The sequence below is a fragment of the Thamnophis sirtalis genome, unplaced genomic scaffold (assembly GCF_051295495.1).
Source record: "Thamnophis sirtalis isolate CommonGarterSnake01/CBP01778 unplaced genomic scaffold, rThaSir2_p1.2 scaffold_4, whole genome shotgun sequence".
Taxonomy (NCBI): Eukaryota; Metazoa; Chordata; class Lepidosauria; order Squamata; family Natricidae; genus Thamnophis; species Thamnophis sirtalis.
The window spans coordinates 37,452,982-37,479,333 of record NW_028261384.1 but is presented as its reverse complement, the minus strand read 5'-3'; the positions used below and the strand labels follow the sequence as shown (position 1 = coordinate 37,479,333).

The 26,352-nt window shown below is 37.2% G+C and overlaps 2 protein-coding genes across 2 annotated transcripts; both read left to right on the top strand.

Moving 5' to 3' along the window:
• The first annotated feature begins 311 nt into the window (after positions 1 to 311).
• LOC148045808 (uncharacterized) lies at positions 312 to 15,735 on the top strand. Its single transcript, XM_087714369.1, is given in 4 exon segments — positions 312 to 744; positions 15,182 to 15,269; positions 15,271 to 15,314; positions 15,317 to 15,735. Coding segments are annotated over 4 exon segments (984 nt in total).
• Positions 10,731 to 26,106, top strand: AGR3 (anterior gradient 3, protein disulphide isomerase family member). The gene is made up of 8 exons (XM_014076144.2): positions 10,731 to 10,920; positions 19,833 to 19,961; positions 20,318 to 20,381; positions 20,575 to 20,627; positions 21,941 to 22,017; positions 22,157 to 22,220; positions 22,886 to 22,969; positions 24,926 to 26,106. The coding sequence occupies exons 2-8, from the start codon at positions 19,859 to 19,861 to the stop codon at positions 24,973 to 24,975; spliced, it is 495 nt and encodes a 164-aa protein (XP_013931619.1). The 5' UTR covers positions 10,731 to 10,920; positions 19,833 to 19,858; the 3' UTR covers positions 24,976 to 26,106.
• The last annotated feature ends 246 nt before the right edge of the window (positions 26,107 to 26,352 follow it).

Sequence of the window (26,352 nt, the reverse complement as noted above, 5' to 3'; positions counted from 1 at the left end):
GCCGGCACCGAACGCTGAGGAAAAATTTTCCTGTCACGACCTCCTCCCCTCAGCTCCTCACTCATCAGCCTGCCGAACTCTTAATCAACATGAATTCTTTGCCGCCTTTCGCTCCTTTTGGCTCCGCCGGCGAATCCTGGGAAGGATTCATGGAGCGGTTTGAAACTTATCTAATTGCTACCAAAAATCAGGCTCAAACAGATGAGGAGAAGTGCAGCTTCTTCTTATCATGCTGCGAAACCTCTATGTTCGCCTCAGCCAGAGCTATGGCTGCCCCCAGACCGGCATATAAGTTAGGCTGGGACAACTTAATGGCGAAATTGAAGGGGCACTATGCCCCGACGCCCTCCAAAATTGCCCGCAGTTTCGCGTTCCGGAGAAGAGTACAAAAGCCGGGAGAGTCGATTAGTCAGTTTTTAGAAGCCCTGCGCACTGTGGCATCCCAGTGCGATTTCTCAAACCTCGAAGAAAATTTAGTCGAGCAATTCGTGTGCGGAGTGCGGGATGTACATTTAAGAAGCCGCATGTTCCGTCATCACGATATTACACTACTCCAGGCAGTGGAGATCGCCCGAGCAGCTGAGCTCTCTGAGCAATCAACAGCAGATTTGGAACGGCTACAACTGTCATCCCAAACTCCAGGGCACGTTCCGTTCACTCCACCGGCCTCACAAGTACATGACATTGACTATGATGACCTTACACCATCTGAGGTCCTGGAGCCCGACAACGTCGGCCAAGTCCGTGCCCAACCGCGGCGGAGACAACCTGCTCTTTCAGCAGCCGCACCGCAAAACTCCAAGGAATTTTGCCCTAGTTGCGGAGGCCGCCACGACCGCCAAACCTGTCAATTCAGAAACGCAATCTGCCGCCATTGTCAGAGGCAGGGGCACATTGCCCAAGTCTGCCGAGCATCCTTGCCGGCCCCTGCCTTCTTCCAAGCAAATGAGAGACCCAAGTCGCAGCCGCGCCGCCAGCCACCGAAACCAACTCGCAGAGGAGACGACTGCCACAATGTGACTGAACCACGGGAAGTGGAGAGTTCCATCAATCAGGCCTCCTCAGGATCCCGCAAAATTACAGCCAATGTCCACCTGGCAGGTCAGCCATGCCAAATGGAGGTGGACTCTGGTTCCTCCCGTTCATTATTGTCCTGGGACATGTTCTCCCACCTCTGCCCTGCGGTTTCCCAAACAAAGTTAGCCCCATCCCGCGTGCTTCTAAGGGACTACCAGGGAAAGTTAATTCCTGTCCTGGGGTCTTTTCCTATTCCTGTCAAGTATGGCAAGTTTACTGGGGAGCTGCCAATCATCATTGTAAAGAATGCCCTGCCGGCCCTTCTTGGCCTTGACTGGTTTCCAGCACTGGGGTTGTCCATTGGGGGGGTGCACCGGGTAAATTCCCCTTCTATTGAGGACGTCCTACAGGAGTTCTCTGATGTGTTTGATGGTCAGCTCGGGTGCTACAAGGGAACCCCCATCTCCCTTAGCTTGGATCCTCAGATTGCTCCCATTAGGCTGAAAGCCCGCAGGGTGCCTTTTGCCTTGAGGGCCAAGGTTGACGCCGAACTTGACAAACTGTTGGCGCGGGGTGTCATCGAGCCAGTGATCATGCTCCATGGGAGACACCCATAGTCCTCCCGGTCAAGCCGGATGGCTCGGTGAGAATCTGCGCCGACTACAAGTCGACGATCAACTTGGCCCTTCAGGCAAACCCCTATCCAGTCCCTGTTGTGCAACACCTGCTCCACTCCTTGGGGCAGGGTTGCATATTTGCCAAACTGGATATGGCGCAGGCCTATCAACAGCTCCCGGTGGATGACGATGCGGCGGCTGCCCAGACCATCGTCACCCATCGTGGGGCTTTCCGTTGTCGCCGCCTACAATTCGGTGTGTCCGTGGCCCCGGGGATCTTCCAGAGCCTCATGGAGCGTCTGCTCCATGGGCTACCGGGGGTGGTTCCATATTTCGATGATGTTCTGATCGCTGCCACAAGCCGCTCAGAACTCATCGAAATATTACGGAAGGTCCTCTGTCGTTTCAGGGGCGCGGGATTGAAATTAAAAAGCAGCAAATGCTCATTTGCTGTCCCTAGGGTAGAATTCTTGGGCTTCTTAATAGACGCCCAAGGCATTCACCCTACACCATCTAAAATTGCCGCCATTAAGAACGCCCCTGCTCCCACCTCCAAGGCGGAGCTACAGGCGTTCCTAGGGCTGCTCAATTTCTACGCCCCCTTTATTCCTCACAAGGCGTCACTAGCCGAGCCGCTGCATTGGTTGCTCGACCGATCCGCGGCCTGGCGCTGGGGGAGCCGCGAAGCGCATGCGTTCGCGGCTGTCAAAGAGACACTGACGTCATCGGCAGTCCTCATTCAGTATCATGATGGGATGCCTTTGACGTTGGCGTGTGACGCCTCCCCATTTGGTGTAGGGGCGGTCCTGAGCCATGTCCTCCCGAATGGCTCAGAAGCCCCTGTGGCCTTTTATTCCCGGACACTCTCCTCGGCGGAGCGCAACTACAGTCAGATCGACAAGGAGGCTCTGGCTGCAGTGTCCGGGATTAAGAGGTTCCACGATTACCTCTACGGTCGGCACTTTACTCTTGTCACCGACCATAAGCCACTCCTTGGGCTTTTGGCGGGTGACAAGCCGACCCCCGCCATCCTATCCCCCCGCATGACTCGCTGGACGGAGTTTCTCGCAGCGTATTCTTATACGTTACTCTACCGTCCGGGCAAACAGCTGGGGCATGCCGATGCCCTCAGCCGTTGCCCACTACCGGAGACGGACACCGCCCCCGTCCCAGCCCTCTCTGTCCTCTCCATTGCCGCCTCCGGTTTTCCACTCTCCGCCGCAGACGTGGCGGCCCACACTAAGGCCGATCCAATCCTCTCCCAGGTCTCTTCCTGGGTTTTGAGGGGATGGCCAACAGACAAAGTGGCAGAGGGCTTCCAGCCCTTTAAAAATCGCCAGGCAGAGATCTCTCTCCACGGGGGTTGTCTCATCTGGGGGGATCGGGTGCTGATCCCCACCGTGCTTCGGCCACTAGTTCTGGATCTGCTCCACAAGGACCACCCGGGCATAGCACGGATGAAGGCATTGGCCCGTAGCTATGTCTGGTGGCCCTTGCTGGACACAGAGATAGCGGCCCATGTAGGCCGCTGCACCACTTGTCAATTATCCAGGCCCAACCCCCCTGCCGGGCCTGCTCGTGAGTGGGAGGCTCCGAGAGGCCCATGGTCTCGCCTCCACATCGATTTCGCTGGTCCTTTCCACGGCCAGAACTTCCTGGTTGTGGTGGATGCCTACTCTCGGTGGGTGGAGCTAGTCCTCATGGGCTCTACCACAGCCGAGAGTACGGTTAGGGCTTTACGGAAATTGTTCGCAACCCATGGGTTGCCGGACATAATGGTATCGGACAATGGGCCCCAGTTCACATCCACCATTTTCCAGGAGTTCTTGGCCGAGCAGGGGATCCGGCATGCGCCCATAGCCCCGTACCACCCGGCCAGCAATGGCCGGGCAGAACGGGCGGTCCGCTCAGCGAAGGAGGCGCTGGGCCGCATGGACCGGGGCGACTGGCAGGCGAGGGTGGCGGCTTACCTGCTAAGCCAACATTCCACCCCCTGCCCAACTACCAACAAAAGCCCCGCGGAGCTCTTGATGGGCCGGCGCCTGCGGACTCCCCTCGATAGGCTTCACCCGCTCTATTCAGGGGATCAGCCGAGCAATCTGGGGGTTCTTCCTCCCCGTTCCTTTAAGTTAGGGGATTCCGTGTGGGCCCGGTCCTTTGCGGGGGAGCCGAGATGGGTGCCAGGTTCTATCATCGCTTTGACCGGCCCATGTTCTTTTAGGATCCAATTGGCTGATGGATCCCAATGGAGACGCCACCTGGATCAGCTAAGGAGGCGTCTCCCGTCGCAGGCTGGTGGCCACGAACCCCCGAGTGACAACACCGCAGTACCGGGGTTGCAATGTGAAGCCTTCGCCACTCCAGGCCTCAACCTACGCCAACCACAAAGTTCTCAAGCCGAGAGACCGCAAACAAGGGCCTTCGCCACACCAGGCCCCCACCTGTGCCAATCACCAAGTTCCCAAGCCGAGAGACCGCAAACAAGGGCCTTCGCCACACCAGGCCCTGCCTACCCAAGCGCCAACTACAAGGACGCTGAACTTACAGCTCAATCCGAGGACACGATCCAGAGAGTCCCTCCTACGGCCAGTGACGCGCCCCCACGGCCAAACCTACCTTTGCAGTTGAGCCCGCCTTCTGGGCCTTCCCGAAATGGCGTGCCTCGGAGCTGCACTCCCTTCGGGGAGGAGCTACCACGAGGAGGTCCTCCTCCGCCGACGACTTCCCCTGCAATAAGAAGATCTGGGCGGGTCCGGCGCCGCCCAGCATACCTTAAGGACTACGCATGCTCCGTTCCGGGCATGCGCAGAACTGGGGGAAAGGGGTGTTAAATATTAGTTAATATTCATGATGCCAGTAACACCCTCTGGCTTTCTGATTGGCTGAAAGCCCCAGAGGGTGTTGCCGGCCGAACGTTACTGTTGATTGGCCGAGGGACTGACGTCAGCGGTTGCTGTCTCGTCCCCGGCCGGTGATTGGTTTAAAATTAGTATAAATACCTTGGCGCGAGTTTTTGTTCCTGGAATCGCTGTCATCCAGAATAAACCAAGTTGTTAGTTGAAACCTGGCTGCGCGTCGTCCCTCCGTCAAAATATAAAAGTTACAATGATTTATTTAACTGTGACAAGAAAGGTTATTAAATGAGACAAAGGTTACTTAACACCTGTCTTACTTAGCAATAGAAATTTTGGGCCCAATTGTCATTGTAAGTCAACGACTATCGATAGTCAGTATATGCCACAATATAGTCTCCTAAATAAAAATCAGGTCTACCAATATCCTCTTGCGAAATAAGTATATACCCAGGGGTGGACTGCTGGGGGTTCACAGGGGTTGGGTAGAACCTCTAGATAAGATTCTGTGCAGTTTGGAGAACCCCCAAATCCTACTCCTGGCTGGCCCTGCTCACCGCCTCCCCTCCCAGGAATCACCACACAGTTTTGAATGCAGGTAATTGCAGGAAGGGAGTGGAGGCTCGGGGAGGGCGAAAAACAGGCCTTCTGGAAGTTCAGGAAGGCTGGAAATGGGCCCCATTCCAGCCTCTAGAGGACCTCTGGAGCCTGAAAAACCCATTTTCGCCCTCTTGGAGACTCGAGGAAAGCCTCTGGAGCCCAGGGAGGACAAAAGCTCTCCCCCGCCACACAGTGATGCAAAAGGCCAACTAAGCCAAAACCACCATGGCCACGCCCACGCCAGCAGTCAGGCAGAGAATCTCTTGCTAACATTTTTGAAGCCCACCCCTGCATATACATTATATGCAACACATCTGGAAAAAACCAATTCACTTAAAACCACCTTTACCTTCTAGACATCTATTCGTTCTAACATATTCGGACTGTTAAAATCCAGAGCAGCAAAGAGATACAGAAAAATATACTGCTTGCTATTAACTAATGGTTATATTCAGCCAGATTGGTCTAGTAGTTAAAGCACCAGACTAGAAACCTGGGAACTATGAATTCTTCTAGTCACAGTCATAGCTTAGCCATGAAAGCTGCCTAGGTGAGTTTGGGCCAGTAACTTCCTGTCATCTCCCCTCACAGGGTTGTTATTATAGGAAAAATAGGAGGAGGTAGATCTTTTGGACAGATTTGCCACTTGAGTTATTTATAAAAATAAAAAAGTGAAACATAAATAAATAAATATCTCTATTAATTTTGTAACTTAGTGCAGTCTAATAAAAGCACATAGACTAACATTTCATTTTCCATCCTGTTATGCTATTTTGTTCTTGTATAGAACAGTATTCTTTTACTAGAGGTCTGCAAGGGGCATGCAATTGCCCATTGGGAATTATCTAGCTATAAATAATGGACTACAGTATTTAATATTGTTGATTAAGAGATGTAATGCATAATATGCATTTCAACATTCTGTTTAAATTTCTGATTGATTGGTATAATGTTCATAGTTTATGTAAACTAATTGCTGTGAAAAAAAATTATCATGGTTTCTGGAAATGTGTTTTCAGAAGAAAAAAGATGGAATATATAGCAGTAGAATAAAACCTATATTTGGTGCCCTCTATTGACCAAATAAATGTTTTTCATGCATGTAGTCTCAAAATAAAAAAGCATTTTTTGGGTTACTTTTAGCGATGCAAACTATTTATATGGTGATCTACATTTCAGTGATTGGAAGTACAGCAATGTCAACTCAGGCCTGGTATAATGCAAGTTAATTCATAATATGATCTATATGATTTTTGCAAATGATTTATAAATTGTGGTCGTAGGTTAGCATATTATGTGACCTATTGAAATTGTTCTATTAATGATAATTAAATGAACAGATTAGTGTGATGACTAACATGACATACTGTTAGAATAATAACTGTTAACAAAATAGGAGACAGAATCAATATTTTTAATAGGGGTTGTACTCATAAATATATACAACTCCATTTTTATGACATTGTAATTCCTAAATTTGGGATAGAACTGGGGTGACTGAGCCAGGAAAGATCAGGGTAGAACCAGGGCAATTTGTGTGTGTGTGTATGTATGTATGTGCTTGCTTATGTGTGTTCTATCACTTATACAAATCAGTGTACATTTTAACCTGCCTTTAATCAAGGAGAGAAGCAACATAGAACTAAGGAGAAATTTCCTGACAGTTAGAACAATTAATCAATGGAACAGCTTGCCTCCAGAAGTTCTAAATGCTCCAACACTGGAAGTCTTTAAGAAGATGTTGGATAACCATTTGTCTGAAGTAGTGTAGGGTTTCCTGCTTAGGCAGGGGGTTGGACTAGAAGACTCCAAGGTCTCTTCCAACTCTGCTATTCTATTCTACAATATACAATAGCAGAGTTGGAAGGGATCTTGGAGGTCTTCTAGTCCAACTCCCTGCCTAGGCAGGAGACCCTAGTGACTTCCAGTGTTGGGGCATTCACAACTTCTGGAGGCAAGCTGTTCCACTGATTAATTGTTCTGTCAGGAAATTTCTCCTCAGTTCTAAATTGCTTCTCTCCTTGATTAGTTTCCACCCATTGCTTCTTGTTCTGCACTCAGGGGCCTTGGAGAATAGTTTGACTCCCTATTCTATTCTCAAACTAAACAAAATTCTATTCTATTCTATTCTCAAACTAAACAAAAAGCTATTGCTGTTAATTTCTATTGAAATAAGCAGATGTCAATATGCACACTGAAATGAGTTAAATGTCTTTGATCTCCTCAGATCTGCAAAAAATCCTGGAATTATAATTCCTGCCTAGATAGCATTCTAGTTACAAATAAATTAATGATTTAAAACTTTCTTGAAATTCTTGAAGAGGTCATCGCACCATAATAAGGAGTTATATAACCTCCAGTTCAACAAATAAATATGGAATATTTAGGTCCAATACAAAGAGAGAAAAACAGAAAAAATGAGGATGGAGTTATGAGAACCACAAAATATATTTATAGAATTGGCATTAGGTTGAGGTATCTAATCTAGTTTGTTCCTAACATGGAAAATATCAATATTCAATTGACATTTCATATTGATGGCAGTGTACCTTCACAATTGTTAAATTGGTACCTTGGTACCAAACGTGGAATAACAACAGTGTATTGTGTTTAGTTACTGAAGCAATTATCTTCTTTTTATGAAATGTCAGTTCCCTTATTAACAATATCACTCTTATAGATCAAACTTGTGTGCTTTAATAACTGCTAAACACATGCTATGGTGAAGTTCTTTTGTTCAGAAGGCAGCACTATCAAATGATTAAACATTAGAGTGATATTGCTATTGCCAAGTGATAAGTGATCCTTAATTTTTTAAGTGATCCTTAATTTTTATTAATTGAGTGTTCAGTTACTTAAAAAGTACCTAAGATAGAAATACTCAAACTCTATAGTGCCTGGAACCCATAAAAATGCTAAATCTTTAATTTTTATTTCAAATTTTACTACATCCAAAACTCAATAAACATTATATACAGTATGCAACATGTATATCAGTTATATGCAGAAATAGTTTATATGAATGCTTATGAATAAAATTATTGATTATATTAGGGCTAGGTTTTGGAAAGAAATGAATATTTCACTTACTTTAAAAATATTTAAAGATAGTACAAACTAAACTGGGAAAGAAAAGAAACATAAAAAGAAAATAGAAAGAAAAGATTTTAAAAAGAAATGACTTTCAAACTTTATCACAAGTACAAACTTAAGGTTCTTTGGTGTTCTCTAGGCTTGCTAGTTTTCTTGCATATGCTTTATTACCCAAAGTAAGTAACATTATCAGTGCTAGTAAGGATTGGGGTTTGCTTTCAGTTTGTATTCTAAAGACTTGCCGGGTCAGTTTTGTGGGTGTAGTCTCAGAGGTTCTGTGGTTGAGCTGTTTACTGTTAGCTTGTTTGTCTAACTTTTGTTTGATGGCCTGATGTTAATCTTGCACTATGCTAATCTGGTTGTTGATTGCTGGTGGGGAGGTGCTTTGTTCTTTTTGTTCTCTTTTTGATTTGTTATCTCTTTTGCACACTATGTTTATTATTGATGTCTATATATCTATTGATGGCTAATTCGTCAGAATGCCAGGCTTCTAGAAATTTCTAGCATTTTTGGAGTTGGCTTGGCATAGGATGGTGACTGTTTTCCAATTGAAACTATGATTCTATGAGTCTGTCCATATGCTGCGAAATTAAGGCATTTTCATCATTTCGTCTGACTTATTCGTCAATAAACTGGTATTTATTGATGCATTCTTCTTCGGCCTGTTTGTCCTATGTAGTGGCTACTGCAGTCATTACATTGTATGTTGTAGATGATCCCACTTTTTTTTCTGGGTCTGCTGGTCTTTTGGTTTACTTAGTTTTGGGGGGTTTTAGTTGGTTTATGTGCTACACTGATTCCATGTGGTTGTAGTAGTCTATGGTTTCTGAGATGTTCTTGATATATGACTGAGCTATAAATATTATTCTTTATCAATTTACTTCATCCTCTAAAGGTTTCATGCAAGCATCTCTCTTTCCCATCCCTTATTCACACACAAATATATATAAACCATTAATATTTTAATACAAATATCAACAAAAAGTCCCTAAATCATTCTCAGAGTTCCATAGAATCATATCTTATTTTAACCTTGGTCAAACAAACTAATTTTGTACTCCTTCATTTTGCTTCTAACAATCTTGATCTTTAATTCATTTAGATATTGTCATATTTGTTCTCTCAATGTTTATTTTTCTCATTATAAAGGCTTCTCTGAGAGCTTTAGCAGATCTCATCTTTATATCCATTATGGAGAATTACTGAATGTAATTCCTGAATTACATTCTCTTGGTTTATCTTCTGTATTTCCACCTTTTTAAACTGCCTTCTTCATCTGATAATCCCATTCCCCCACCCCACCCCCTATATTTCAACAATTTCTTGCTCTTTATCCAAGGTATTCTCTCTGACATCAACCATTTCTTCTTTATCTTCTTTTGGAAATACTGTTCATCTTTGCTGACATTATAGCTTCTAATTTCTGTCACCATTCTTCAAACTGGCTCCATATAAGCATTATGAAGCTGCATTTCATCACCACAAAAAATCTTAGAATGATACTTCTTGGAAGATCTTTTTAGAATTACCAGCTTTGAAGAGCAGCTTCTATGCTAGCATAAGTTACCTGAGACTTTTAGCTATGGATATGTTTTTTTTAAATGTCAACAAAATAAAATAACCTCTGCCATTAGACATTATCTATAATTGTTCCACTTCATTGTCACTAGGAATAAGTCCATCCACCTTGCTGTTTGTTGTCTTTTTCTTTTCTTTACTTCTACCTTTTTCAGCTTTGCAGCTTTTTGCAGAGAATTGGGCTTTAGCTTTAATGTGTCCAAAGTAGGATAATTTGAACATGATCATGTGTAACAAGTAAGAACTTTGGTTTAATTTGTTTGATGATATATTTGTTTTCTTGGCTTTTTGTGATATTCTCAGGATTTTTCTTTAGCATAAAATTTCAAAAGGATGCATCTTTCTCGCCTGCTTTTTCAAAGCCCAATTCTGACTTCCATAAAATATTGCAAAGAATTCCATTGCTTGCACTGTGTCAAAGTGTGATGAGGTCCTTTTGACTAGGTAGAACAGGACAGTGAAGACCTTTAATATTTTTTCTTTTACTGTTTATAGTGAAGTTGGGACTCTTTACAACAAATATTTACAACAGATATGTACAATACAATTCTGATATTAATATAATCCTTCTAAATCTCCAGTAATACCTCTTTCATAAAGAAAACTCCAATCATTTTTTTTTCTGAATTCCTTCTCTACCAACAGTTCAATTTTTAAAATATTTGGTCTTTGAAAATAGAATTGTTGTACTTACTGGCCTAAGGACTTTTTAAATTCAAAACATTTGTAATGTCATATATTTATATTTGCAGAAACATCATTCATTAAATTATGTCAGGAATATGCTTCTAGGATTCATATTAAAAAACAAATATACTGGTTAATATGTGGTTATAGTGCTTTTTAAACTGATTTATATTTTTAATTATTATATTTCAAATTTAATACAATTTTTAAAAAAACCTAAAAGAAGTACAAATTTAATTAGAAATGAATTTGTCATTTTATTCCCTTAATTTCTATAGGATACAATTAAACAAACAATCAAGAAGTACAAACTATAATCATTAACAATGAGATATTTCATCTATGAAGAACATATGTGGAAAATTTCCAAATTTCATTTCAAATGACTTGTGAACTGAGGTTTGCCAGCTAGCTGTTTAAACCATCTTTTAGAAATTTGAAGATACTGGATAAAAGCTGAAATCAGAGTGTAACAGGTAAGCTAAATAAAATATAACAAGAGGAACATGTTGTTGGAATTCAATGTATAATATTGTACAACCAGATAATCTGGCCAGTTATTACGCATGATAGAAATGAGGAATGGAATTAAACCCAGTTTGTAATGTAAATTTTAACCTAGATATTGTTTTAATCTAAGATTCCATCCTTTCTTAGTGAGACAAAGGAATCCCAGATTTTGCATGTATTCTGTGACACAGCCCTACATTGCTCTACTACAGTAGCAATATAGTTGTCTCGGAAAAATGGAGACAAAGAATAGTTTTGAAAGGAAGACTCTCTAGTAGTGACAAAGAACACATTCTTCAAACACTGTTTGCCTACTATGGTTAAAACATATCTTCTGATACCTTTATGGAAAGAAAATAATGGTTTAATAAAGCATGATCCATATCTTCCTAGTACTTCTTGGATGAAATGGTGAGGGACCGTTTCTTGGCCACTTAATGTGATTGTATGTTAGCAAAAGTATTAGCAAGGTAATCTGACTGAATTTGTGTCTAGTTGTATTAAGAATTTTTGTGGGAACACAGACATTATTGATATATCTCAACAAAATTGCAAGGTAACTCATTTGAATTAGTTGAGAATTTTTATTTTGCAATTTTACCAAGGACAGCTAATCAGACTGCTCTATCTATGTTATCTATCTATGCTTCTGTTTATCATTCCTGCATACATACATATATTCTTGCTTTCCTTAAGAAGATAATTTAGCAGATGAAAACTATTAGATGTAGATTAAAAATACAAAACGTTTCCTGTTAACTATTTTAGAACATAATTGGTCATATTCAACTGTTTTAACCACCTTATACAGTGATGGTTTTAGCACTTACAGCGTATCTCATGTCAAATCTGTTACTGATGCTTTATTTTTGAACTCTTTGTGATCGGTAGCAATGAAAGACAATAATCTCCCAATTATCTCTCCTTCGCTGCTGCTTTATACTTCCTGAAGTCTGTAGACATATTTGACTTCCTCAACAGGAACATCTGCAATGTATTTCCTGTAATTGTGTGATTAAAATTAGTTGCCTTATTAATGTACAAACACTATATGGCTATTTACTGAAGAGATATTTCTTGTCATAAAACATCGGATTACAAAGCTCTTCTGGAGATATACAATAAACTATAATTTCTGATACCAATTAATATTGCTGTTAATTGGGTTTAAAAAATTTAGAGGTTATAATTATGAAACTCAATTATCCTTTCTATTTCTGAAAATATCAGTCTATCAGTTCATTTTTTTCAAAAATGAAAAAGCCATAAGATAATTAAGTACAAATAATTAAATCTAAAGTTATATTTAGATCCCAGAAACATCTTCAACTACTTCATATAAAAACATATGGTAAAAACACTCTACAAATATCCATTAAACTTACTCCTGTTGTATGATTCCCTTAATGCAGTAAATACCATCACCAAAGTATAGTCCTAGTCTTCTATGCACCTGGTTTCCTACAGAGTAAGGCTGACATCAGACTTAAAAACCTCTTCTTTATACAGCAGTGAATTGGGACAGAGCTACTTTGAATCTCTTCCAAATGTTTCAGCTCTCTCTATTTATCTTACAGTTCTCTCTTTCTTTTTGAGATCATATTTCTGACACTTTCCATGGAGTGACCAAATATATGTGTGTGTGTGTGTGTGTGTGTGTGTGTGTGTCTGTGTGTCTGTGTGTGTGTGTCTGTGTTTCATTGCATATTTTTGGTGCTTTAGTTACCCCAAATTTTAGGATTTCAATCAATCAATCAGAATAGAGCTGGAAGGGATATTCAAGTTCTTCTAATCCATATAATAAACATAATTAAACTTTTCCTCTATCAATTAGACTTCTGAAAATTATTCAAAACATGTTTTTCTTCACTTTTTTGTGAATTCATCCTAGATTCATTCCTTGAAGCTACAAAGCAATCAATACAGTTCAAATTCTCTACATGGCTGCCTTTGAGGCTCTTCCAAGATTTTCTGGCTATTTGTACAGTATCCTCGTATTTTATTCCATGTAAGTGTGCTTAGAAAATTACCTCTTCAAGCAGTTGCAATTACACTAAAGTGTGCATTAAGTTGGCAAATGTATTCATGATAAAACCATCTTCTATATTGTTAAGTAGATAAAGAGCATTCCAAAAATTATAAAATACTAGCTATTGTATACTAGAGCCACAAAATTTATGAACAAACTGTTGATGGATGAAAAGAAGGCCAATGTAATTTTAATAATCTGGCTTTTAGAAGATCTACAAATAGGAAAGGCATTGTGCCGATGAAAATATCAAGTGTGTTATCTGCTTCTACTCATACCTTAGGCCTGATATAACCATTCCTGTTTTGCTTTATTTCTAATTGGTTTTCCCTTTGACAGTCAGATAGTATTAAAACTTAAATGAGTGAACATGAGAGTTAATGTAATTTTAGAATGGTTTATGTACTATAGCATGTGCCATTTCGTATATATTATCTCTAGGTACTTCCGGTTTCATAGTATCGAAACTGGCATAGCTAAGCATTTTCAAAATAAAACTTCCTTATGTTGGGATCTAGAGAAATTTAACTATCTGCAGATTGCTACATTTAAAAAAAAAATGCTTGCAGGAAATTCAGAAATTGTACGTTATAGTATGCATTCTAGAAATCTTTCCAGATTTCACATCAACTAATTTATGCTAGTTTTGCCTTTTTTGTTGATAGTTCTTAAATAATTTTGTAATCCATCTAGTGAATATTGATTATTAAGGCATTATAGGAATTACCATGCAAAGACTGATAAAAACTTCCGTGATATCATTTTTTTAAAGTGAGTTTAAAAAAGCTTAAAATATTCCTGAGTGGTAACACTTTGTTCATTGTTCTTCTCATATTTAAAGTTTTTATTCATAAGGTCCTTTGTTTATTTTTAAAAACTAACTACAAATCCAGTTTTGTTTTTTTGCCTTTTTAGAAAGGGAGACAATGAGGCAATGCACAAGGACTTTTGGTTAGTATTGGCCATCATCAAATCAATATTTTCCATACAAGGGAACCAAACAGGCAAATTCAACTATTACAACAAGAGTTATTTCAGAATTTCCCATACCTTCCCAATTACTGGGTTCAAGAGTTCAAAGCACACAGAACAATGGAGAAAAGAATTACACTAAAGTAGGCTAAAGTAAGAAGAAAATAGGTGGGAGCATGTGATGTTATGATATTTTCCCTCAAAGGCTTTTAAAAGCCCTATATTAAGTATAATAGGAAAAGGTCTGATGGATACATTTCACAGCTGCAACTATGTCCTTGGGTCCATTTAAATAGGGGGAAATTAAATCATATTTTATTTCTCAAAGCAGACAAACATCTGGAAACTGTCGGTAACATCTCTGCATAGATTAATTCTCTAAGAATTTGACTTTAAAATTTACCCAGGATTCTTTCCATCAGTGCGAACTAACTGTAGCTTATCATTAAAACTATATTCTCATATTCTGATCAACTGCTTTTAGTTACATTAATGTCACTCTTTTAGTAATACAAACAATTATTGAAAGTAATGAATAAAAATAATATTTCTCAGTACACACTATCATGTGTCTAAGTAAATGTGAAACAGATTATCATATTTCTAGGGGGAAATGTTCATTTGTTTTATTTCAAATATACTTTTCCAGAAGAGGATCTCAATCATCTACCAATCCTTGGTTTTAATTATTTAAACTGAAATACTTCACTTCAAATGAAATCCAAGGATAACCATAAGGGCATGTTAGAAAAACGCAATTATACAAAGTCCCAATCCCTTTTAATATAGAATAGAATTTCAGATTTGTAAGGGACCTTGGAAGTCTTCTAGTCCAACCCGCAGATGAATACCCTATATTATTTGGGAAAAGTGGTTTTCCCAGTTCTTCTTAAAAACTTCCAGTGTTGGAGCATTTACAACTTCTGGAGGCAAGTTGTTCCACTGATTAATTGTTCTAACTGTCAGTAAATTTCTCCTTAGTTCTGGATTGCTTCTCTTCTTGATTAGTTTTCATCCATTGCTTTTTGCTCTGCCTTCAAGTGGTTTGGAGAATAACTTGACTCCTTCTTTGTGGCAACCTCTGATATATTGGAACACTGCTATCATCTTACCCCTAAGCCTTTCGTTCATTAAACTAGATATACCTAATTCCAGCAACGTTCTTTATATGTTTTAGCCTCCAGTCCCCTAATCATCTTTGTTGCTCTTCTCTGCACTCTTTCTAGAGTCTCAACATCTTTTTTACATCATGGCAACCAAAACTGAATGCAGTATTCCAAGTGTGACCTTACTGAGGCATTATAAAGTGGTATTAAATCTTGATTCTATCCCTCTGTTTATGCAGCCTAGAACTATGTTGGCATTTTTGGCAGCTGCTGCACACTGCTGGCTCATATTTAAATGGTTGTCCACTAGGACTCCAAAATCCCTCTCACAATTACTATTATTGAGTGAGGTTCAACATATACTGTATCCGTGCATTTTGTTTTTCTTGCCTAAATGTAGAACTTTACTTTTTTTACCATTGAATTTCATTGTATTAGATAACACCCAATGTTCAATTCTGTCAAGATCCCTCTGTATCTTGAGTGTATCTTCTGAACTGTTGGCTATTTCTGCCAGTCTGTCATTTGCAAACCTCATGAGTTCCCCATTTATCCCTTTGTCCAAATCATTGATGAAGATGTTGAAGAGTAGTAGGCCTAAAATAGAGTCTTGGAATACCTCCCTGCATCCTTCCCTCCATGTAGATGCAGTTCCATTGAGGACTACATGTTGAATATGGCTGGTCAGCCAGTTACAAATTTATCTGATGATGATAATGTCTAACCCACATTTTATTTTATTTTATCAAGTAGTAAGTTTGCTCTAATTTATCAAATGCCTTACTGAAGTCCAATTAAATTATATTGTCAGCATTCTTCTGGTCCACTAGTTTTGTCACTTTGTCAAAGAATGCAATAAGATTTGTCCATTTTCCTGTTTATGTGTGTTGCACTACATATAAAAAGGAAAAGGGAGACTTTGGTAACATGGTTGTGGTTTCCATATTAATTTTTAAACACTTTCATGTGAACACGAATATCCCAATCTCAAATACAAATCTTGGATTTAGTACCATACCACTAAATTTTTGAAGTGTAGGACTCTTAATAAAGTTGGGATAGAACAGAATCTTTATTTACAAGTTATTGGAACAATTATATGTGACAGTATTATCAACAATGTTATCTGCATTTAAGCAATTTGCTAAGTAAAAATATCACAAGAGATTTTGTCACTTAAAATCAAGATTTGAGCAGAATGCCTTATGATTTAACCACAGTGCAAAGTAGCAGATTCTTATAATGCCTAGTTTCATGTGTCTGTGATATGAATAAATACAGGAAACTGTTGTGAGGCACTTTTCCAGTTTTCATGCTATAATAAGAACTTCAAAAATGAACAGTTTATTGGAATCCACAAATTTTAACATAATTCAGGTTGAAGAATAATGTCAAAAATATTTTATTTCTGGTGTAACACAACAAAGAGCATTTGAGGAAGAAAAGTAATCAAAATGTCATTTCCATAAACTACTAAAAATAATCACAATTTTGCATCAGTTCTTTATGTATATTGTTCAATTGTAACTATTATTGTACTCCTTACAAACATTAGTGGCTCTCTACATACCACAAGATGGCGCTCCTAGCATAAAAAAAAAGAATAAAAATAAAGTTTATTTCTTTTGTTCACTTTCTTTGAAGCAAAATTATAATAAGATGCTTTTTTTAATACTGCTCTGAAAACTCTTCAGGCTCAGCATATCTCAACAAACCTTTTCTAAATATTCCAGCAAAGATGTTGAAAAAACCAGCTTTCTAACAGAAAAAAATAAAATAAAAAATATTGAACAGGAGAATCCTTACTACATAAATTGATACTTTAGAATCAAAATAAATAAATAAATACCCTAAAAATAAATTATTCAGATATTTTTAACTGTTCTAAATTATTAGAGAGTTTGAGCTTTCCCTTAAGACTTAGAATGAAATTGAATGATTACAAATTAAGTCATTGTCTCTTCTATCAATCAATTTTTATACAATCAATGTTTGCATAAAAATTCAAGCTCAATCTGCAACAAATTATCTACAGTTATGTTAAGCTATCATACTTATTAAAGAAGATGAGAAGTAGATATAAATATATGATGCATAATGAACTGCATTAAAGCTTACTTTACTTATTAATTTCAATTTTAAAAATACATAACATATAGCAGAGCTGTTTAGAATTGAACTCCTGGAACGACAGTGACTTAGCCTATAGTACTGCTTTCTAACCACCACAGTTCTTAAAATGAAGATTAAGTTTAGGATTAATAACAATTAAATAAAAGATTAAAACCAAAAATATAGATAATACAGGGTTACTTTTGTCTATCATAGCATGCCTGCATAAGGGCCCCAAGCCAGCCAGCAGAATAAGATATTAAGACTTTTCCAAAAGACCATATGGCTGGAAGCAAATCTCAGTCAGGAGGCAAGATGTTCCAAAGCATGGGGGCCATGACAGAAAAGGCACTTCTTTACCAAATAGCTGAAATTCTTTGGTTGAGAGGCTCCAAAAATGGTTTCTTCTGCCAATGCAAGTGAGGTAACCAAACCCTTTGGAGTGAGACTGTGTCTAAGATAAACAGGTGCCGTGCAATGAAGGGCTTTAGAAACAAACTACCAACCAAAGCATTCATTCCTTAAAGCGTCCTTTTCTTGGGCGTATTTTGGAAATTGCAAAAAATTGGAGGAAACAGGTCAGAAAATATTATTGCAACTACAGTCTACCAGATATTATGGGACTACAATTCCAAAAATTCTCAATAAACCATGAGGAAACAAGTTGACTCACAGTACTTGGTTCTCAATGCCTTTGGATCCCAGCCAAGGATAAAATTTCCAATGACTTCTCAAACCACAGATGCAAGGTATATATTTAATCAAAGTTAATTGTGTTAAACAACAAAATAGAGGGATTTTATGAAAAAAATATATGTATTCAAGCATGTATTCTTCCTCACCCTTCCTTATTTTAATTATCTGATTTTTAAAAGCTTATAACCTATTCCTCCTGAGAACTACATTTTACAACTTCCCCACCTGATTTCTTAATTACATTCTTTTGAACAAAGTAACTCCTGTATCTTCCTATTAGTTTTATCCCTGATCTCAGAGTACCATTGAAGTCAGTCATTCAGTAGAAACAATAGCACCTACAGTTCCAACTTTCATTGCTAGTTTCTTATTTCACTGAACTTGAGCCAGACCAAAACCATTTGTGGGGAAAAGTCATAGACATACAAAGCACTACTTTTTTCCAGTTCCAATATAATGATACTTGATACAGGCAAAAAAATGAGACAAGAAATCCAACTATTCAATAGGCCAAAATGTGATCTTGCAAGATTGGGATGCTCAGGGAAAAGAAGGAGGGGCAGGATTGGTCATTACTATCTCATATGTAATTGAACGCATTGTGTAAATCCAAATAAAGGGGCTGGGCAGGTCAGCTGAACAAAAGTCTATAAATCACATTCACTCAAAAACCATCTGTTTGCTTGGGAAGGACTTTCACTAACACAACAGACGAACTCTGGTGAGCCAAATTCAAAGTCTTGTTATTTTATTTCACATTATCAAGTGATGTTCATCAGCAAATAAAAAGAGGGGAAGAAATTGTTCATAGCAGTTCTCTGCCAAAATTTGTTAGGAGTGATCTAAATTCCTAAATTGATTGCTGTAATTTATCCACTGTATAGAAATATGCACTATATAAAAATAAAGTGATGTTCCTTAAAAAGTCTACATATATATATAATATGCAAACATACATTAAGAAAAAAATCCTTCTTTAAAGATTGAGAATTTTGTCTACAATAATTTGTGAAGCTGAATATTTTTACCTAACAACTCAGCTTTATTTCTTTACAAACAAATGTGTTAAAATATTATTGCAAATTTTAAAAAATGGATTTCAATATCACATTTATGGTTTATACTAGTCTTTTATTTGTACAATTGGATCCAGATTTAAAGGGAACTTCCTAAAAACAGTTAGATTTAAATTTATACCAATAAAAAGTGTTATTTTTTTCATTTGTTAATTATAAATCATATCACTTTAATTACCATAGGGATGTCTGTTACAAAATAAAAATAACTCAATGACAACAAAATCATGATATAATCCTCAGTGAAATGAATGCTAAAAGAATAAATGTCCTGGAATGGCTATAAAAATAAATGTACTTGTACTAATATACAGAACATCTGAATTCACTTCTCATGGTTGCAAAGAAGATACAAAAATAAATCAGACTATAACATAATATCAGTATTGCAATCATATATCAATTTAGCTAGTAAAAAATACAATTAAATTGCAAGTTTGAAATTCTGATTAATTACTTAACTGTCCTTAAATTACTTAAAGATTTCAATTCTAAAATGCCATAATTTTGAAATAAAGTGAATAAACGGAAAGTAACGGGACAAAAAAATTTGGTTGAAAAAACTAACTATACTAACTATAGTGGAACTAAGAACATTATTTGTACATTTGTTACGTAGATGTTGATGTAGGCTTTCACCTGAATTTCTGATTAGATTTGGTAGTATCTTAAATTATCATTATTGTCCTAGATGAACAATTATTATTTTTGTCAGCTTATTCTATTGTGTGGTATTTTTTTCTAATCTTTTTAGGTAGCTTCAACAGTTTGGTAAAAAGAATTTCATTTCTCATTCCTAAAGGATATTTATATTTATACACATATATTAGATAGCATGGACAGCTTCCCAAGATACTATAATATAAAAAAATTGTTTTCATTACCAGAAATTAATTTGAAGAGGGAAGAAAACATGCATTCAGCAGTGAGCTTGTCTTTCATAGTAATTGCTGTTTCATCCAATTTTGCAATAGCAATCAAAAAGGAAAAGCAAATACTCCAGACCCTCTCCAGAGGTATGATGATTTCATTCTGTTTCTAAGCTTCCAAAAATTATAAAATAAATGTAAACTCTTTTTCTGAAAATTGTTTTGTAAATAATATTGGGCTAAATGCAATGCTATGCTACTCCACCTTAAAAATTTTTTTTAAAGTACTAATATAATTCTACCTCTTTTTGTACATGGGTGTATTTTAGTGCACATACCCTTGAGCTATGAATCTAAGGTACAGTCATTTTTATTTCTTTTAATAAACAAAATCCGTGGTAAGTAAAGAAATTATTTTACACATTTCAACATGCTATATAAAATATATTGAGGACAGTTAAATAGATAACGTCATATAAACCGTGAATCTGTTATTCTTCTAGGATGGGGAGATGATATCACTTGGGTTCAAACATATGAAGAAGGCCTCTATCAGGCAAAACAAAGGTAAAAATAATTTTAAACCTTTAAGGAGAAAATTGATTTTTTAATTTTTGTTTCTGTTCTTATGAACGAAGCACTTGTTGTAGCTTGTAAGTAAGTTTTAGTTTATTATTTACAGATGTTGTGTTATTCATTGTATTTATCTCATATGATAGGGAAAGCATATTTCCTAATACTTATTTTCTTTTTGAAAAAGTAATAAGCCACTGATGGTTATCCACCATTTGGAGGATTGTCAATATTGTCAAGGTAAGTCAAACCAATTTGATTTAAAGTGAAGATCTGGGGAATACATCTGCACACATATATCACTCAACTGTATTCTTCTATTGTGGTATATTTAATACTCTGAAATCTCAGTCTGTAAGTCACCTTGCTCTATGATAAAGGAAAATGGTTTGAAGAAACTGTAAGTTTCTAATTAGAATCTTGTTTTTGGGAATATTTTAGAATATTTCAGATATTTCTGCTAAAGGGGAGAATGCAAATGAAGACATTGCTATAGGCTGGTGCTTTGTTTTGCAGTGTGCCAGCTTTATATTTATTTGTTTATTATTAAAATAATATGTTTAAAAACTCAGGTTGGGATAGTGTGCCTGGTAGACACCAGGGGATATGTCAAACATATTATTAATTACTACCAGCACCATTTTACCTATCACTGAATTAAGGCGAAAGGCGAAAGATTTATACGAATTAAAAGAAACAATGTTACAAAATGCTTTAACATTGGATGTTTTTAAGATGATGTTGGATAGCCATTTGTCTGAGGTGGTGTAGGGTTTTCCAGCCTAAGCAGGAGGTTGGACTAGAAAACCTTCAAGGCCCCTATCAATTTTGTTGTTCTAAATTATAAATTCTAAAATATGTCTTCCAGATATACATTGGTGTAACTACTTCTCATTTTCAAAATTAAATTATTTGAAGCAGAATCTTTTTACATTTATGAAGAAATAATCCCTATTACATATAATCCTGCTAAATGTTGATAAAGATACATCAGCCCAAGTAATTAATAAAGCAAAATCTATGAGATGCTTCTACTAATACATGTTTACCTTGTTCTACTAAAGCTAAAAACTATGCAAGGTAGATTACATTAACAAACATGAAGTTATCTTAAGTACTAACAAAACACATTATATATGGTTCTATTTTTCTCATGTAACCAAAGACAGTGAGGTGTACAGTTGCATAACATTGATCTCTGAAGAATTCACTGAGAACAATGCCCTTTTGTCAACCTCTATTTCAATGTCAATATAAAAAGAAACCCTTCAAGGGGACAGATTTAATTAAATTGTAGGTAGTCTCTCTCATCTTGTCATTGATGCTAAGCAATATGATTACTCCTGGCAAAGAAGATACTTATGGGTACCTTTGAGTCTCAAAATCTTTGCAACAACCGTCTCCGCACTTGAACAATTTCCAGTTCAATAGACTGCAAAGCATTGATGTAACATGCCAATATCAGTATAGAAAATATCAGCTCCAGCAAAATTAAAAAGTTCAAAAAAACTTTCTTCTTTCTCAATAACAATTGCATTTCATTTTTTTTCCAGCATTAAAGAAGGTCTTCGCAGAAAGTCAAGAAATACAGGAAATGTGTCAGAATGATTTCATCATGCTCAACCTCATGGTACAAAATTTAGATATAGATATAAATTAAGTAATATCTTAAAGTAATGAAATAAATATATAGGAGGTCTTTAGTGAGTTTTTAAGATGATTTAATAACTATGCCAATTTAAATATATATGTATATATATTTTTGGTAGCATGAAACAACTGATAAGAACTTATCACCTGATGGGCAGTATGTACCTCGAATCATATTTGTAGGTATGTATCAGACACAATCATAACTATAGCCATAACATGGTGCTTCACCTCTATAAAATACAGATTTTATTGATTACTGGGGCCAAAATATGTTCCTTTTTTGGAAAATGCTACTTGCCTCTCCACAGCAGTTGAACTACATAATGAAATTTCAGCCTACTAATATTTCTTTATAAGGATGATAGACAGTTGAAGGAAATCACTCCATTCTATGGAAGTGTGCATGTAGAATCATGGGATAATGAATGGATATTCCAGTTCAGCTTTCCCTGACTCGATGCCATTCAAATGTGTTAGAAGTGCAGCTCTCAGAATATTAAGCCTACACCGCCCTTAGTCTATTGGTTTGCACTTCTGAAATTTTATTTTTGAGTAGCATTCCAAAGTGAGATTAAATCCTCATTGATCAAAGCTTTAGCCTTCCCCAGATAATGAACATTTCCAACCTGCATTATTTCAGTCTTTTATAAGTTTCCATAGGAATGAAAGAATTATCATTGTCATTTGATAATGCACTTTAAGTGTAGTGGCTGATTCTTTTACATTCTTCATTTGAAATGCATGAATATCATTAAATGAGTGAAAAGCATCTACTTGAAATCTGAAAATGCTATGTATTCTATGACTTAAGAGTAAAATTGAAATAAATTATATTGCTTCTCCAGATCCTTCTCTCACAGTAAGGGCTGATATCATTGGAAGATATGCAAATCGATTGTATACTTATGAGCCTCAAGACCTATCTGTGTGTAAGTTTTTTCTCAATGAGTTGTATTCATAATACAAATATTTACAGGACTATTTCCCCCCAAAGTATACTAATTGCATGGAGGATAAATTAAAAAGCACTGCTAGATTTGCTAAGATACATATAAAAAGTTTAATTCAATATCACATCAGAATAATGAAAAAACCATATAAACTAAATATTTTGGATTTCATTTCCTTTAGTCCCCAAAAAACAGAGACCGAAAATGTGGCAGAGATTATATTGGGTGCTATTGTTTGATGTAATTACTTTGGTTTTGAATGTTGTTATTTATTAATAATGTTTTTAATACATTATCTTCTTTCTTGGTTTTAAATTGTTACATTGTTTTTTTTCTTGTTTTTGTATTTGCTTTAATTGTTTGCAAGCTGCCCCAAATCGTAAATATATATATGGGATCGGTGTCTATATAAATTTGAAAAACATACAAACAAACCAATGGCAAGGACTGAAAGGCACTAGGCTCAAGCCAATCAAGCCTAAATACCATTTCATGGTTTAACCCAGGCCCATCAGTGTCTCTGCACAATGCATAAGAATACACAAAGCTGGTACATGCTACCATCATAGGAACCAGCACCATGCAAAGTAGCGTTCAAAAATAGTGTTCAAAAATAAAAAAATTGCTTTCAAAATTAAGGAGGGACTTGGAAAGATCTCCCATTCTCTACAGTTTGTGCAGTTTGTGGAAATAGATAAAAGTGGAGGCAGAACAAATTAGTTCTGTTGAGTGAAAGGAGGTTTGTTTTTTTAAAGATGTATTTGTACTTGATTGGGTTGGGCTGATAGATTTTTGGGGTGCCAAAAAAACTAGGCAGATAAAAGATAATTAAAACTGATTAGAAGAACCAAATTTACTTCCAAGAACCCAATTGCCTACAGGGCCAAAAGAGCGCCTTTTCTTGTTTACCCAGAAGACAGTAGTGATTTAATAAATCCCTTTGCTCAAGTGTCCATGGAAAATGGGTACTTCCTGGGGAGGCTCAATAAATGGTGACTTTTGACTATTTAATAAGATTGTATGCTGCTTGAACCACCAATAAAGTAGTTTGACTAGATCATTGACTGACTAGTTTTAACTAGATTTAAACATGTTGGCTTTCAGGAACTGCCCTACCATAAACAGAGTTAGGCAGCTAGGTAGGCAGTTAGGTAACTTCAGTGGCAAATGCTGAAGGGGTGAAACAATAGCAAGGCAGAAAATAAACAAAAGAATAAAATACAAAGCTGGAAATTAAAACCAAACATTTGGCAAGTTATGTATTTTGATTGCCTTTCTAAAGGAAAGAACACAGGAGGCAAGCACACCTCTTAGGGATTGCATCCTTAATCCAGGAGCAATCACTGGAAACTATGCCCAGCAAGAAATTGGCATCCTGGTACATATATTTCAATTTTGGAATTGTATGATCCCCAGAGTTTGAAATCCTTAGCAGCCTAATTGCCAATGTTTAAGCTCCACTTGTTTGGATAAGCTCTTCCTGCAATCAAAGCTATCCATTACAGGTGGCAATGCTCCTGTTTTATCTAATTTGCTATCTTCAGATGTAACAGAAGGTGCAATTGGCAGTGAATTGATTTACATATATGCAATTGAAGGCCACAGATATCTTATCCGTTAGCTGCAGAATTGGCTACCTTGGCTGTCCTACTGTGGGGTAGTATTGGATAGCATACCCAAAAAAAGTTATAATAGCTATTTATTTTCATAGCAATGATGAAATTTCATAATTATTTGAATTTTCTGTCATCTTTCTTCATTATACTATTTCTTTTTCCCTTAGCATGTCACTTTTTATTTTTTAAATACATAAATATTTTATAAATGAAATACCTGAAAAATTAAAGTCATTGGATACATCATTTATTTTCCCATTCTGTCCTTTTATTGAATTGCAATGCTTCCAAATCACTTTACTATCTTCTTCTTTTTCAGTAATTGAGAATATGAAGAAAGCATTGCGTCTTATTCAGACTGAATTGTAAATGAGTGCTGAATTGATAATCATAACAACAGAAAAAAATGTGGACCAAGAAAAATCATTTACAAAAGTTGTTCAGTTCTCTTGTCCCTCTTGAATGTCATCTATTAACATTGTAAGCTCGTTTCACATCTGCTGAAAAAAATATTACTGGCTGTAATAATAGAAGAATCCAGTGACAAGGAAGATTTGATGTTCATTAAGATAATTCTCTCCTTGGGATTTTATATAGCACTGAAGAAGAAATACCCCAGGGTATTTTCCTACGCTACTGAAGAATCTGTTTTATGCTAAGGATACAGGTTTAGTGAAGGAAATATGTTATATTGCCTTTTTAAATATATGCATCAGTTTATACTGCCTAGGCAGGGTGTTGTACAAGAAGATCTCCAAGGTTCCTTCCAACTCTGCTATTGTATTATATTGCATTGTATACTGCATTAACGAAGGCCATTAAATCTCAGAAAACAAGTCATTTTCTGTATATACAGTTACTAGAGATAGATATGCTTCTGTACCATATATCTCCTGAATTCACAGTTTCCTAATACTTTCAATTTATAGGAGTCCAAATGAAATAGTAGTTCCTTGTGAGTCAATATGATATAGCAATTAGGGGGTTGAATTGAGATTTGAAAAACCTGGGATCAAATCCCCATTTAACCATAGAGTTTATTGAATGACTAAGGCTAGACTTGGGCTATATTGCTCAGCCTACTTATGTCACTAGACTTTGTGAGGATGATGCGAGGAGTGATCATGTTTGTAATGCCTTAGCTTCCTTAGGGAAATATGTCTGTGTAGAACAGCAATATTGGTTGGCACTCTCAGCTGTATACTGCTGTGTAGAAAAATGCTTATAGGATAGAAAGAGAAATAGTCATTTGTAGAATACAAGAACAAATTGGTTCTTCAGAAATGAATCTCATCAGATTCCATGGGAAGGACTCATTAATAAGTGACTTACATTTAAAGTTCTGAATATATTGCAAATGGCTGAATGAGCTACACAAAATACTAGCACTGTTTGTAGTTTCAAAAAAGAAATTAAAAAAACCTGCAGTCAACTTCTTTGTGTGCTTCATTTGTATCTCATATTTTCACATTCTGTACAGGGCTCTTTCAGTATGTGAATATAATATTGCAAATGGCAATATTTGCAATATTGCACAATAGAAAAATAGATGTTCCCTGCCTTCTGATCCCAGCAAAACTAAGTGCCCATGGAAATAACTTTTGTATCCCAGCAACTGGCATCAAGAGGTACACTATTTTTGTTGCTGGTAATAATATATGGCTATTCCTATCAATCATGATTGAGACTTACATATGGGCCTGAAACTGCATTGGTCACCATGTAGGTTGGATGGCTTTGGCAAGA